Raw genomic sequence first — 15,886 nt, 5'->3', positions numbered from 1 at the left:
TTATGTTCAGTATTAGATAGATACAGGGGAGCCCTGAGGAGTGAGAACTTGATGTCTTGTAAAAATGAATTAAAATACTTTTGTGAAAGTAGCTCTTCTAGAGTTGGTGAACTTTCTGCAGTGTTGGACAGCATATCATTACTCATTTCCCAACAAAGAGGTGACTGTGATGCTGAATAAATTGTAAATATATGGTATGTGACATTTATAGAAGCCATCGTATATCAAAAATTATTTTACTCTGTCTAGTCTTTTTTTGACATAATTAGTATTACACTGTCCTAGAATAATAAGCTTCAGAGCTCACTGTCATATTCATGATGGGTGCAAGCTGCATAACCATGCGTTAGCTTCACTGTTGTAGACAGCTAACAAGCATAAAGCTCTTATTTTTTTTAATTCTCAGCTTCAGTGATTTTTATCACAACATTTTTAGAAGCTTTATTCAGAAGGTTGTGTTATTTTAAAAATGTTACTGTAATTTGATACTAGGATTTTTAACAGTACAAATAGATAAAGTTTTTGAACGAATGATTTTTATGTAGATGGTTGTTTTACTTGCACATGTCTTTGTAATTCTATTTTTGAATCTTGAAATATTTTTCAGCTCTGTGTGCCCCGTTGCATTTTGCATGCTTGTTTTTGTATTCTACTCCATGATAGTACATAGCACTGGAAACACTTAACTAAGACAGTTTGTTGTTTTCAGGGTTTTGAGAAAGTTGAATAGTTAAATATTTTTGTACTTCATTCAGCAACCCCCCGCTTTGGCAGCAGCAGTTTTAATATCCTTCCTCCAAAAGATTCATTATAATGTAAATGACAAAAGATGCAGTTTAGTGAAAAAGAAAACATACGACATGTTTTAGAAAGAAATATATATCATAAAATACACTTTTAAAAGCTCTAATTCAGGGGCATGGAATAAAGTCAATTATCCCCACCTCCATATATGTGCTTTCTCATAATTCTGTTCACATTCCATGCTAGCAGGATAGTGGGTGATTCCTTGCCAAACTAAAGATCCTGAATGTAGAAGATCCTTGTAGTGGGTGGGTGATCCATGCATACCTCATGGCATACCACAGGCTATGGCTGCTGTTATCACTGCCTCAGTATTTTGAGTCTGTAGCGTGGATCATTCCCAGCTAATTGTCCCATGAGAAACTGAAGAATGTCCTCATGCTCAAATGCATGGCTTTAGATTTATCTTCACTTCTATATTTTGATGTGGGACGGCAACTAGCTTTACAAGTAAGATTGTCACTGTGAAAAATCCACCACCTGGGTTTAGTGTCCTGTATCAGTCATGAGCAGTATTTTCTGAAAATTAAGTAGTTAAAATTCTCTAGCTTTTTTTCAGCAATGAACATTGAAAATTGAACTAACTGCCCAGGCAATTAGTTCTACAGTGCCCACATTTTGGAAACAGTCATGGAGACATTGACAATGTTTGACATGCTGACTTTCAGCATTGCCCCATATTGTCACTCTTTGAACCTCTCTGCTCTTTGCAGAAATATGGAACACTTTAAAAAGTAGAAAAAGTATGGCACTGGCCAGCCTTTAAATCAAATATTTTATTTTTTTTTTAAAAAAAAGCTTTTATTCATGAGGAGATATTGGTTTACAATATTTCTCCATTACTTCCCTGGTAAATGACAGCCAAACAGTAACCATTTTGATGAATAGTTACTGACTATTATAACTATTAATTTTCCATACATATTTTAGTAAATACAACGTATTACAAATCCTCACAAATTAAGTTACTGACTTTTCAGAAGGTATCACTCTTAGGTAGCTGCACAGCTAATAAGAAAACAAATAGGCAAATATAAATAAAGCATTAGTTTAACATTCCAATTACTATTTTAAGTATCAGTATGTATAGCTGAAAAATTACTCTTTCAGCACTATGTTTTGTATGGTCAGCATGTCAAATATTGCCTTTCAGCAGAAAAAGTAATGCCATAAGGAAGATAAGTCAAAGGTAATGATTGTTGTTACTATAGGTGTCTCTAAGTCAGCCCAGAGGTCCTTTACGTTACCTTTGAAATGTCTCATCATGTGAATTTTGAAATGCCTTAGCTTGCATCCTGGTCAAGTGGGCACCTTTTAAAATTACCCATTTACCTAAATAAGCGTGCATTTATGTGGGTGTGAAAGTCATACTGATTCTAGTAGACACTAGATTATAACAGATTTGGCATGTTACACTAGGAAAAAATACAACTCAAAATCTTCTGTTACAGGTGTCTCCAGGAATATCTTCTCCAGTTTCTGTTGTCACAGAAGCAGAGCGTCAGATGGAGAGTAGGGCAGCAAATGCTCCAAATAAGGAAATTAACATTCAGTGGTACATTCCTTCTCTGGCAAAGCCATCCAACGATACAGAGGCTAAGGTATAACTGCACCAAAACAGTTCCTTAGTTATTGGAACAAATGAAGTCATATAATCCTTCCAGGCTGTGGTGTATTCATGCCTATTGCAGATTCGTGATGTTTTTCACATCTCCACTTTGTTAAGTCTGGTTAGAGCTGAGAAATGTATTCAAACCGTACTGTTTGGTGGGAAGCTGTTAGAAAATCAAAGATACATTTATACAGGGAAAATGGGATCTTGTAAACCTCATTTCCCTAAGAGGTCAGACTAAACATGAAAGATGAGAGAGATCTGAGCAACAGAAAAAATCAGCAGACTAAAACATGGAATCTGTTTTATTTTAAAACAAGGGAAAATCATGGAAAATCTCTGCTACAGCAGTAGAAATTCATGGTCTCCAAAATTTTGAGCAGATCAGATCAGTATCAAATTTTCTACTAGACCTTTTTCTTCTCTATTAGTAAGCCTAGAAAAGAGAAAGCTGTGTGGAGACCTCACAGCAGCATTCCAGTATCTGAAGGGGGCCTGCAAGGATGCTGGGAGGGGCTCTTCATCAGGGACTGTAAGTGATAGGAAAAGGGATGATGGCTTCAAACTTAAACAAGGGAGACAGAGCTTAGATATAAGGAAGAAATTCCTTACTGTGAGGGTGGTGAGGCACTGGGACAGGCTGCCCAAGGAAGCTGTGAATGCTCCATTTGTGGCAGTGTACAGGGCCAGGTTGGACAGGATCTTGAGCAGCCTGGTATAGTGGGAGGTGTCCCTGCCCATGGCAGGGGGGTTGCAACTAGATGATTGTAATGTACTTTCCAACCCCAGAACCATTCTGTGATTCTGTGATTCTATGATAGAAGCCCTGTGAAATCAGTGCATATAAGGTACTTTTCAATATAGTTTTGCAGGTTACTTTATCATGACCTTACAGATCCTTAGATGCAGAGAGAACTTGTGAAAACATGTAATACATGAATGCTGTACTCTTGACATTCTCCATGTAGTCAAATTATTCAGGGAAGCATATTTTCGATCATAACAGAAAACTATTTCAGTGAAAGATGAGAACATTCTATTTCATTTTCTTGTGCTCTTATACTGATACAGCTTTTTTAGATTGGTGAGTTATGTGATTTAAACCTAGCATGAGGGCAGCCATGCACAAGGCCATATAACACATTTCACTAATTACACAGGGCCTTGGGAAATTCAGCCTACCTGAAGTTAGAACTCTGGACATGAGTGTAAGTGCAATTGATTGACCAGGATCAGGACAACACTGGGATTTTGATGGTGATTCTATGGGGTATAATTAAAATTTTAACCATATAAATTATATCTATATTAAATTGCTTAAAACCTTATTAAAATTAATGATATTACAAATTCATGTGAGTCCACACTGTCTCCTTTTTGGAAAGTCAGTTATCTAAGTCTTCATCAGTACACTGTATTTGATAGTTACTGTAATCTAGTATAAATGAAATAGCTCAGGTCTATGATACCCTACTGCATTACAGCTCACTGATTCCATCTCTTTTATAGGTTTTGCTCCTTTATGCTTATAATACAAAGCCTGTCAAGATTAGTGACATCAAGAATTTCAGTTCAGTGTCTATATTTTCAGGCCACTTGTGGATTCCATTGTCTAGGTAAATAATCACTGACTTTATCCTGTTATTTCATGCTATCTTAAAGATCAGTCAACCACTTGACTTAAAAAGCTGTAAATCCTTAAAAACATTAGTTTTCACTTTTCAGAGGTTCTTCACTATAAAAACCCTAAGATGTTGTACACAGCATTAAACCCATTCAACATATGCCTTTTCAGTACAGTATCATTTTAGTTTTGATTCTTAAAGAACTGAATAAAATAGGCTCATTACATTACACTGGCATAGAAGCTTAAGAAAACACTAGCAAATCTAAGTAGCAGCTCCAGCAGTCTTTCCCATCCTCTCACTGGATCATCTACATTCTCCATCCCATATTACAACTCTGAGCATGCAAAAATGTTTCTTAATTTTACCATAGACTCAGACTTCGCTTTTACATCCTGTGACATTTGCCATTACGACTTCCTTGTTGTTCATTTAGCCTCAGAACTTTTGGAAATACTAATCAGATGGAGGGGAAGGAATAAAGGGGCAAGAAAAGCTGGAGCCCCTGCCACCCTTGGGCTGGTTGGATGAGAATATCTTTTCCTAATGAGGCATTCTGAAAATACTTATTCTCTCCATTTTTAATGCAAAAAGCTAATGCATTACATATTTCTGCTATCTTTAATGGAAAACTTCTTTTTGTAGATTTATGAGTTTAGTCTTGAAAGAAAATGTAGAACATAATCAATATGTAATAAAAGCGAGGTCAGTTTAATTATAATCCTCAAACATCAAATATTGTTATTTTATAACAGCAACAATGAAAAATCTTCTTTCAGAATTATTTGTTTACGGAGGGAACTATCTAATCTGAAGCAGCAAGTTGAGGTGTTGATTCAAAGTTCTAAAAGCTTGTCTTCAGCTTCAGAACCCACATGTTTCCATGAACAAAGGAAAACTTTGGAAATAACTCCTTCAAAACCCCCTGAAATGAATTTTGCAAAAGTGCATCTTGATGAAAAAACTGAAGTAAGTGAGAACAGCTTTGTTCTTAAATATGTCTGACTTTATTCAAGAGGTCTGTGTGGTGAAATAAATTATGACAGGTGAGTTGGAAGGCAAACATAAAAGATTAAAATTCCCTCACCCCTTTCAAGCACCGTTGAAGTATTTTCATTTTTAATATTTAACTCATTCTTTTCCTTGTATATTGCTTGTCACTTTACAAAAATATCAGGCATCTTCAACCTTCCACTTGAAAATAAAGGCTACATCTTCAAGTAGATAGATTTGAAAAGCGATGCCTAATTTAAAATAATCTCCATCTGGAAATGCTTGGCAGAGTGTTCGATTAGTATGGTGATGAACCCCAAAGTGCTTTTTAAAAATCATTTGCACATCTCCAATACAAAATGGGCAGTGATGGTTTCTGAAATAAGAACCTTCTAATAACGTTATTGAGACATGACTAAAACTGGAAGTGAATTTAGTTTCATTTTCTCTATACCACCTTCCTCTTTTCCTTTTATTAGCAAGGCTGAATATGGTCCACAACCAAATAACTTCCCCCCCCACACACACACAAAAGAGGTAATTTCAGAATTTTCCATGTGGTCTGTTTGAGATAATGTCATTGGAATAGAATGTTGCCACAGCATAACTGCTGCTTGATAAATGCCAAGGCAAAATAGACGTTTATTTTCAAAGTGGGAGACATTTATCATATGACAGGATTCTCTTTATATCTATTATATGAAATGATTAATGATGTAGAGGCTGTCATTTTGTCTGATGGATGCTGTGAAACAGTGACAATTGTGCACTGTGCCATTATTAAGAGGATGTATTTTGACCAGCTTGGAGAACAAACAATGTTTTGGCCAATCACACTGTTTTCAGGAGGGTAGACAGAGTCATCCTTTAGTGGATGCTTCTGATTACCTGAAGGGTTTTGCTCAAACTTTCATTAATATATGTCAGTAACTGGAAAAACTACATTTAGAATACTAGTAAAATTCACATGCCATGCATTATGCATGTATAAATATCATCTTGTTGGAGTGTTTATTTATAACATCTTTAGTAAACACATAGCAAAAGTATGCTCACTCAGTGGATTTAATACCTGCGCCAGGGGCAATTTTGCCTCAGTTGAAACTGCCAGGTTAGGACATTTGTGTTTGTACAGCTAACACAACTATTTGTGTTGCAGAAAATTTATATTCATCAGCTAAGGTTTATTTTGTGGTAAATTCAATTAAAATAACCTAAAATTTGATTGTTCTGAAAAATGTTGTAAAGCTAAGTAATCTGTTAGTTTATCTGAGGAGACTGATAGTACAGCATTAGATTTGTCTTGTTTTATACTACTAGGAAATGGCCAAAAAGTGTTTATCTGAAGTCAAAGCACTGCTGTCTATTGTTCCAGCCTTGTCCTTGCCAGTAACTGAGGTATGCTCTTATCCTTAATAGTAAAAATCTGTTTTCTAAAGTAAAACAATTGTTCAGTTAAACTAAAACATGGATTATAGTGTTATCTTCCCATTTTTTCTCATACATTGTTGGGCTTTCCATTTGGGTTTTATTTTTTTGTGTTTACAAATGAAATACAAATGTGTATGATTGCAAACTATGAATATCTTCACTGTTTATTAGGATTATAATTTTATACTTATGAAACTGTATTAAAAATTAATCTCACTCACAATGGGTTCATCTAGATTATGCACCATTCTCTGGTCACTGCTTGCACAGACTGTAGTGAATTTCCATGGTACAATTGCCAAACGTAATTTCCTTCCATCCCAGTGATTTTACAGTTATTCAGGCTTTCTTTCCCTTTTCGTTAGCTTCCTCTGCCTTGCCCATGACATGTCCTGAGAGACAGCATGCCATTTTTTTCTGTGCTATTGTATTGTTGTTACCAACTTGTAGTCAGTTTCCCAGAGGAGACTATGGGAATCACCCTATGGCAGGCAGCAATAATGTCCAGTGTTCTCAGACACCCTAAGAGGATCAGAACACCACAGCTGCCAGGGCTCAAGGAGTTCCAAGGAAGATTTTTGACATATGTTACACATTGCTCAGTGACATGGACAGTGGGATTGAGTGTGCCCTAAGGAAGTTTGCCCATGACACTAAGCTGTGTGTTGATGGGTATATGGGGGGGAAGGGATGCCATCTGAAGGGACCTTGACACGTTTGAGAAGTGAGCCAATGCCAACCTCATGAAGTTCAACAAGGGCTGGGAAAACTGAGGATGTTCAGCCTGGAGAAGAGAAGGCTGCGTGGAGACCTCATAGCAGCCTTCCAGTATCTGAAGGGGGCCTACAGAGATCCTGGAGAGGGACTCTTCATCAGGGACTGTAATGACAGGACAAGGGGTAATGAGTTTAAACTTAAACAGAAGTTCAGGTTAGGTATAAGGAAGAAGTTCTTTATTGTGAGGGTGGTGAGGCACTGGAACACACTGCCCAAAGAAGTGATAAATGCCCTATCCCTGGCAGTGTTCAAGGCCAGGTTGGAGAGAGCCTTGGGCAGCATGGTCTAGTATGAGGCATCCCTGCCCATGGCAGGGAAGTTGGAACTAGATGATCTTAAGGTCCCTTCTAACCTTAACCATTCTATGATCCTAAATCATACCCCCTTCCCCCTCGCCATGAATCCTCGAGCATCTTGCCTGTAATTGTTCACAATGGAATTATAATGTATAAGACATCCACTGTACTCTTCCAGTCAGACAGCTCTTCCTGCTGCAAGAGAATTCTGAGTTTTATTTGGGAACAGTTCGGCTAGCGGCCTATCTGTAATGCTGTCCTGTGCATCCTGCATCCTGGTACCTAGGAGTGTGTACTTCCCTTTTATGCATATTGAACCATTCTTGTCACCCCTTGTTATCCATCCTGAAGGTCTCTCCTAAATGACTCCCAGACCTCCATCTGGATTTATCAATGCATAAAATTACACGCACATTCATTCTCCAAAGCTACACTTTTCACAGTTCCACAGAACTATCTTCCATGGTACAGAGATTTGACAGATACCTAGATATAGGTACAGCTCAGCTTTCCTAGAATCACATGGGTCTCCTGGACCTGTTTTAAATTCTCGTGAATCCCTCTTCACTTTGCCTGCTTCTATTTGTGGATCTATGATGAAAGTGAAGGAGCAGATTTAGTGTTGTACTTTCAATAAGAATACAATGTTAAATGCACTGTTTTATTCAGGGTAAATGCCACAACAAGCTAAAATGATTCAAAAGGTAGAACAATGGGCTTTTCATCACAAAGTTTCAGATAGAGGCTTCAAAATGAGATTCTGTTAGATACGGCATATTTGGTTGAGAAAGGGAAGCCTAATGCTTCAAGATGCCAAGTATCTTTATTCTTTTCTGATGCCAACAGAACTTGCAGAGAGCTCAGCACTTCATTATGTATAGCACATTTCTACATAGTATATCCAAAATTCCAAGCAAGGTGTATGTGTGCATTACCCAGTCTTCTTGGCTAAAGGTGAAAAGATCAAAGTGGAATTATAAATACCATAGGGTAATACATTCCCTTTGTATTCAAACATGCAGAAGAAGACAGCAGACACACTGCTTATATGTAGCTTTACATCATGTTTCATGTTTCCCCACATGCACTTTTTTGTTGCTCATCTTCTTGTGAATTAATTGAACAAAGTCAGCTCTGATTTATGATATTTGTTTTCTCATTCTCTGAGCTGTCACACTTTAACTCCTATCATGTTTCCAACTTCTCTTCTTTGATTCTTTTTTCCTGTCTGTGTGTTCTACAGTGCTTTTGATCCAGCAAGTCGAAAAAGCACATTTTTATTGAATTATTCATTTAAAATTATCTGACTTTTCATGTTTTTAAGAATAAAAATTGATTATCTGGTTGTTTTTAAAGCTACTTCATAAATAGTTATCTTCTTCAGGGAGATAATAAAGTATCGTGTTTGGCAGTTCCAATCTCAAATTTTAATTATATATATACAATAACTGCATTAAAAACTAACCTCTCTAGATTGCTTGTTCCAAGCTTCCCTTTCTTTAGTTAGTTTTCCTTAGTGTCTAAATCAGTTCAATATTCTCCATGTCCGTGAACATGGAATTGTATCTGGCTAAGGACGTCAAAACCAATTCTTCAAATCATCAATAATAAGAGGAAAACTAGGGAAAATGTGGGCCTGCTACTGAATGGAGCAGGGATCATGGTGACAGAGGATGCAGAGAATGAAGAGATAATGAATGCCTTATTTACTTCAGTCTTTAATGCTAAAGTCAGCCCTCAGGAATCCCTGACCCAAGAGACCAGTGAGAAGGCCTGGAGAATGGGAGTCTTTCTCTTGGTTGAGGAGGACTGGGTGAGAGATCATTTAGATGACTGAGCATTGGAATAGGTTACCCAGAGAAGTTGTGGAGTCTCCTTCACTGGGGATACTCAAGAGCTGCCTGGGCACAATCCTGAGTTAATGTGCTCCAGGAGACCCTGCTTGAGCAGGGAGGTTGGATTAGATGACCTCCAGTGGTCCCTTCCAACCCCAGCCACTCTGTGATTCTTTTATTCATTAACTACAAATTTCAGTTGAGGCAATTAATATTTCTGACTTATTCATTGGTTTTATGTCAGAAATCTGGCTTTAATATGGAGATATTTGTATACATGTACTTTTTGGTAACTGTAAGCATAATAATTATTTTTTTCCTGTTTTCTTTTTCTTTTTTCCAGATCCCATTTGATATTACTTTGCAATCAATAGCAAGTTTGGAAGCTATGTTTGATCCTGCCAGTGGCTGTAGAATAACTGAAGAAAGTCTTTTCAATTGGATCGTTTCTTTGTTTCACTAAAGTCTATTTTTGCAATTTAATCAGTTGCTGAGTGCTACAGATTTAGACTTAACTTCTTGTGTTAATGAAACAACATCATTAATCACAGTAGGGTAATGTGTTTTATAATTTTCATTTTTATCTCATTTCTAATGATTTAAAATGAATAGTTTAAAAAATTAAAATACATTTTTAGGAATTAAGTGTATTAAAAGTAGTTCCTTAATAAGAGGTTTAAAAAAATGATTTACTCAATCATCTATAACTGAGTTTGTTGGGGGTTTTCTAGCTTCTCAGTAGTTTCTTATTGTTTAGAGCAGCTGCATAGTCTTGTAGCCTTCAGCATCTGCTAATAGATACTGCTTTTTCCCTGAAGTTTTATTCTCATCAGCAATTTAATTACTTTTGCACTTATTAAAAGTTGGTTTTATTTCTGAGGTTGAGAATTATTTTCTTTTTTGGCCTCATCACTGAGTTTGCTCTTTTACACTTCTGTTTGGAAACTTGCACTTCAGACTTTTGTATCTTAAACACATCGCATCTTATTGAGGGTGAAAATGATCGTTCAGATATCTCGATAATTTCAAAGCATTTTTCTAGAGGGAAAAAAAGCCAGCAATGCCCTCCCCCCCCAAAAAAAAACCAACAACAGCAACAAACCAAACCAAAGCAAAACCAAAACCAACCAAACAAAAAAATCCAGTTTAAAAACAAAACTGTTACAGTATAGAACATTTTTGGTCATCATTCTAAAAAGTTAAAACCTCTGTTTATGTCATCAATACTTTAAATGCTATTTTAAAATGCTGAAAAACCCTAATGAGCCCTGAGAACAGTGACCTGAGGTAATATGTTTGTCCCGGTGTTAGAGATGAGGAATTTGACACAAAGAAGTGAGTTAGTTTAAAAAGAGTGCTCATGGCCCTCTGGTTTTGCTCCCATCACAAGGCCAGGCACTCCTTCACTAGTTATAATAATTTGTTTGCAACACACAGCAAAAAATCACCCAGGATGTTTGAGCAGAAGTCCCGTGGAAATTGTCGTGTCATTAACTATGCTTCTGTGTAGCCATGAATAATCAGGATTTTAATAATGAATAGTTAACCATTCCTGGGTTCAGCTTTGGCGAAAAATAAACAGTTGGGTTGAACTGCCAGCCCCTTTCACTTCAGTCAGTTCCTCCCTGTGCTGCAGCCCAGTGATACAACAGTAAAATATTTCAAGCTATTTGGAAACTGCAGATTTACCTTGGCTTGTGCTTTCAGAGAAATATTACCTGATTCAACGAAGTTTCCTTTATGGAGAGAGAGAGAGGGAGAGGTAAAAGATTCAGCAAAATTATCTTAAACATTGTCGGTAGCAGAAAGACATAGGGTGAGATTTTCTGCTATTTTCTTTATTCCTATATAAGAAAGAAGACTGGATGTATTATTTGTGTTATGAGCAGCTTTTTAGAAGTTGTGCTATTTTTTATTTTGTGTAACCTTTTCTGGAGTGCTGAAGGTAGTAGAAAAACTAGAAGGATTATGATACAAAAACAAAAAGAAACCAAAAACTGAGTAATTGATAAGGAAGGCACATTTGTCAACAATTTTAAAACTGAATTTGAATAGTTGTTTATCTCAACTGCCTAACAGCCAGTTTTGAGAAGATATTCCTTAGGATCATTCTTTCAATTAAAAGAATTTATTCTTCTGCAGTTCTTCAAAAAGCAGGAAAGATAAAAATTTGCATGAATCTTTTTTTTCTTTTACAAGGAACAAGTAGAAAATTTAAGCTGCTTTTTTTTTTTAAAAAAAGCTACTGAATCTTTCCTTGTGCTTTGTAAAAATTATAAATCTTTCTTTTGATTTTGGGGTCACCTTGAGGATTATCATCGGACTTTTGTGCAGCTTAGTTAGTATTTGTAAGACACCCTATGGCACCAGGTGAAAATGGAAGTAAAGTTCTATTACAGATGAAGTGTTTCTTCAGTGCTGCCAGTCTGGACCTTGTTATAATACCTATACTTGAAAGAGAAATATTAAATAAATCCTTTACATATGCATTTAAAATACATTACACTTTCTAAGATATTTTTGTTGAAACAAAAATAGTATCCTCCCATCTCCCTTAACACATCACAGTAAAATAATTACATTGAAATGTTGACCTCACTGTATCCATAGCAGCAGATTTTACTCTAAAACATAAACATGGGATTAAGTATTCAATGCAGGTTTCAGAAGAAAGCATTTTTATTTTTGCATATAATTAAACTCTTTAGTTAAAATCTGTTTGTAAGAAAGGAAGCTCAAATCTAAATGTCTCAAGTAATTACACAGAAAAAAATAATACACCTAATTGCAAAGTAAATTGCTTCTTGGTTTATGTATTATAGTAGTTTGGGTGTTTTTTTCCTTTCCAACCAAAGCAGACTAAAGCTTTCAATATGTGAGACTAGAATAAATTTGTGTCAGCACCATGCTCAATTATATCTCAATAGAAGACTTGTCTGTGTCATTGTCTACAAAATTAAAAAGGAAGAGGGAAAGGCACCTTCTTGGATTTCAGTCTGAAATGTATATGAATTTCTGCTCTGTGATCTGCCCTGTACAACACCATCGAAGGGCTATGTGCTGTCTCGACAGCTTTGAACCACTGTCATGTTTACCAAGTCTTTTCAAATTTTAACTGAAATATGTCTCTATTCCACATCTGTGAAAGGAATGGGTATCTGATAAACTGTGGGATGGTGCAAGGAAAGAGAGAGAGAGAGAAGCAGCACTGTGAGGACAAACTGAAAGGATTCTGAAATGAATGATATTTTATCTTCAGTGCATCCCCTGGGTGAGGGATGAGAAGGATCCTACAGGGAACTAAAGAACAGTAAAAAGAGGTGGTTGGTTTGGGTTGTTTTTAAATCCCTTCGGCATTGTCTTCTCTGTGAACTGAATGAAGTAAGCATCCTGAGAACAAAACAGGCTTCTGGTCCTGTAAGTAATAACTGCATCATCAAGAATATGCTAGGGCTCAAACTGAAATGGAACAAGGAGTTGAACATTGACAGGGCTGAATGGGGTTTAGAATACTTAATTTTTCAAGTACTATTTAAATATAGTTATAAGTTATATTGCTGCCTTGCTAGAGAATTTTATATTCAAGACACTCACGGTACTTGTCTCATGCCTACAAATATGTAGCAAACTGAAATTATTTCTGGTTAAATTAATTTTAGGATGTGGAAATCGGCAATTTCACACAGATTTATTCATTTGTGTATGACTGGGTTTTAAATTCCACTACAGCTCCAGTTCACATTCATTTGTTGTTGGCCTAACTATTTATCCAGTTTTTGGATGACATCAATCTAATAAAATAATCCTCCTAATTAGCCTCACTATGCCTCAGTTTCTTTATCTGAAAATAGCAGTAATCCCCTCATCAGTGAGGTATTTGAAGTTTTCTGCATCAACATTTAGAAAATATTTTCAGATCCTTGAATGAAAGATGCAGGGAATTGTTATTAAAGTTGTTATTCAATTGAGATAGAATGTATAAGAGATAGTAATTTGTTTCCAAATCCATTTTCACTGAAATCCAAGAAGAAAGATCTTTAAAAAGAATAATGATGAAACTAGAATTAATTGTTGGAATTACAAGCTAATATGCTGAACTAATTAAGCCAGCAAAGAGATCCATTTACATTTGGCAAAGATTTTCTTTGAGTTAAAGATACCGAGTGCATCATCAAATGAGAGAAGTCAAAATATGAAGCATGGGTTAATCTTTAAAATAAAGTGGGTGAAAGGGTCCAGAGGCAAGTGCTGAAGTCAAATATTTACCACTGCAATTTAATTTTCCACTTTGAAACCCCAGAGGTAATTAGAATTATTCTCATTTGTCTCCCATGTCAACATGATTTAGGATTCTACTTAATGTACAAAGAAAAAAAATTACAAAAATCTCAGTGTCACACAGTGGAAAACCAGAATATGCTACATAAGAAGTCATCGCAAGGTGATGGACCTGGCTCTGTAGTCTCTCCTAGCTGTAAGGAGGGTGAAGCTTTGTGAAGAGTTGTGCACCCTCAGGGTGGGTTTGCTCCTGGCCTGGCATCCAGAATTGAAAAGAATGTTTCAGCAGCAACCAAAAACCAGCAATGTCCTAGGGAAAGCTCCTTGCTTCATGGCTGTCATGTGTCTCCTTGCTAAGGCCTGGGGAGGTCAGCACAGGGAACTTTGTCGATTATAGCCTTGCACAATTGCTTGGAATGCCCTGCTTTGCATAGGTGGCCTTCACCCTTCACCACAACCGTACCACTCTGCTTTAGGAACTGGGCTTCTTGCTGTGGTGCCTTCCCAGAAGATGATACACCAAGGTATCCCAGTGATTCCTTATAAATACCAACAAGAAACACTTCAGTCACTGGCATAAAAAACAAATGCCAACAGAAGTCCTAGATTTAATTGAGAAGGTAAAGAATGAAACAAAAAATTCTGGTCATGTTTACTTAAAAAACTGAAAATCATTAATTGTTCAACTTCAAGGCTTCAGGGGTTGGAAGACAGGTACACACCTATCTGCCTGTAAACACAGCTACACTCCACAGTGAGAATTAAAAAAGCCAGAGGATAATGTTACAGGAAAGAAAAAGCTTTACATTCGTGTATTGAATATAGAACAGAGTAATGAGTATTGGCCTTAGAAGCAAAACGTTTGGTTTAAAGTCAAATCAGACGAGTAAAGTGGAGTGGGGGTAGAAGACTTTCAGGAATGCTGTAGATCCCTTAAGACTCAGATAACAAATGATAGATGATCTAAAAATGACTAATGATTGGTTAATGAGGATTAATAGATGCAATAAGACTGTGCACCTCCTTGCTGTAGGGAAATACTAATGGTATTTTGTATAACAATGAGAAGAAGGTTTGTTTTTTTTTTTTTCCTGATTCTGAGTTCACTTATACAGACTAGAAATTAAATGAACTTGGGAAATCAAAACTTGATTGGCAAAGGAAAGTGAATGGAGTATTCCAGATCTAGCAATTCTGAGGGTACACAAGGTGAAGACTCATTTGAAACCAGATCTCTGTAGAAACAGTTTTGCTACAGTTTTCATGTCTAATATCCTTTTAACGACAATCCTCTACTGAATAATTTTCTACTCAGCTTTAGGAAGCAGAAACAGTGAAAATATATATTAGCTTTGAGGAAGTGCTTTTATTTTACCAGATGAAAATAATAAAACCAAACACTCCTTCTATAAAGTTCTGCATGACCAGAGTAACAGCTGTATTCCGAGTCAAGATACAGATGTAGCAATTTTCAGTTACTTGCTGTTACTGCAAGTAAACACAAAGGATGCAGCAGGGTATGTGACAAACAGGTATGTTAGCGTGCTGTACTTAAAAATGGGTTCAGACTTGAACAGGGGAAATTTAGATTGGACATAAGGAAGAAGTTCTTTACTCTTAGGGTGGTGAGGTACTGGAATGGGTTGCCCAGGGAAGCTGTGAATGCTCCATCCCCGGCAGTGTTCAAGGCCAGGTTGGATGATGCCTTGGGTGACATGGTTTAGTGTGAGGTGTCCCTGCCCATAGCAGGGGGCTTGGAACTAGATGATCTTGAGGTCCTTTCCAACCCAAACCATTCCATGGACTTGAAATGACAGGTTCAGATCAGAAACTTCTCTGTTTGGAATGCATTAATTACAATAGGTATAACTGATATCGTATATAGCTGATATTTAATAATACTATTTTAATTAATAAATTAGTATGATGTGCCAGCAGGTGTCCCAGTGAAGAATAAGGATGGGGTGAGCTGTGCTGCATGCTTTTTACTCAGGTACTGAACACACACCCCTGCCTCCAAGGTGACAATTTAATCTGTGTCCGGTACCACACTCGGTGCCACTCAAACCGATCCTATAGCGGAGACCAGAACGGATTCGTCGCCCGGCTCCCCCTTTCCCCAGCAGTTTCCGGGGGACAGCTCGGTGCCGGTGCCCGTCTCCCCAGAACCCGGCACCCCATCCAAGCACCCAGGCTCAGGCCGTGCCTCTCCGGCAGGCCCGCTCCGCAAGGCCA

General features: G+C 37.0%; 1 protein-coding gene across 1 annotated transcript in view; it reads left to right on the top strand.

The window, feature by feature from the left end:
• CFAP54 (cilia and flagella associated protein 54) overlaps positions 1 to 10,252 on the top strand; it is a 117,545-nt gene extending 107,293 nt beyond the window's left edge. Inside the window, exons 65-69 of the mRNA XM_031043727.2 lie at positions 2,256 to 2,405; positions 3,926 to 4,032; positions 4,821 to 5,010; positions 6,355 to 6,432; positions 9,717 to 10,252. Of these exons, the coding sequence (XP_030899587.2) occupies positions 2,256 to 2,405; positions 3,926 to 4,032; positions 4,821 to 5,010; positions 6,355 to 6,432; positions 9,717 to 9,836 (645 nt within the window). The 3' untranslated portion in view covers positions 9,837 to 10,252. The remainder of the gene's footprint in view (positions 1 to 2,255; positions 2,406 to 3,925; positions 4,033 to 4,820; positions 5,011 to 6,354; positions 6,433 to 9,716) is intronic.
• Positions 10,253 to 15,886: the final 5,634 nt, after the last annotated feature.

This window comes from Melopsittacus undulatus, chromosome 5 (genome assembly GCF_012275295.1).
Source record: "Melopsittacus undulatus isolate bMelUnd1 chromosome 5, bMelUnd1.mat.Z, whole genome shotgun sequence".
NCBI lineage: Eukaryota > Metazoa > Chordata > Aves > Psittaciformes > Psittaculidae > Melopsittacus > Melopsittacus undulatus.
The sequence above is the reverse complement of the archived record's forward strand: the minus strand, read 5'-3'. Positions and strand labels throughout refer to the sequence as shown.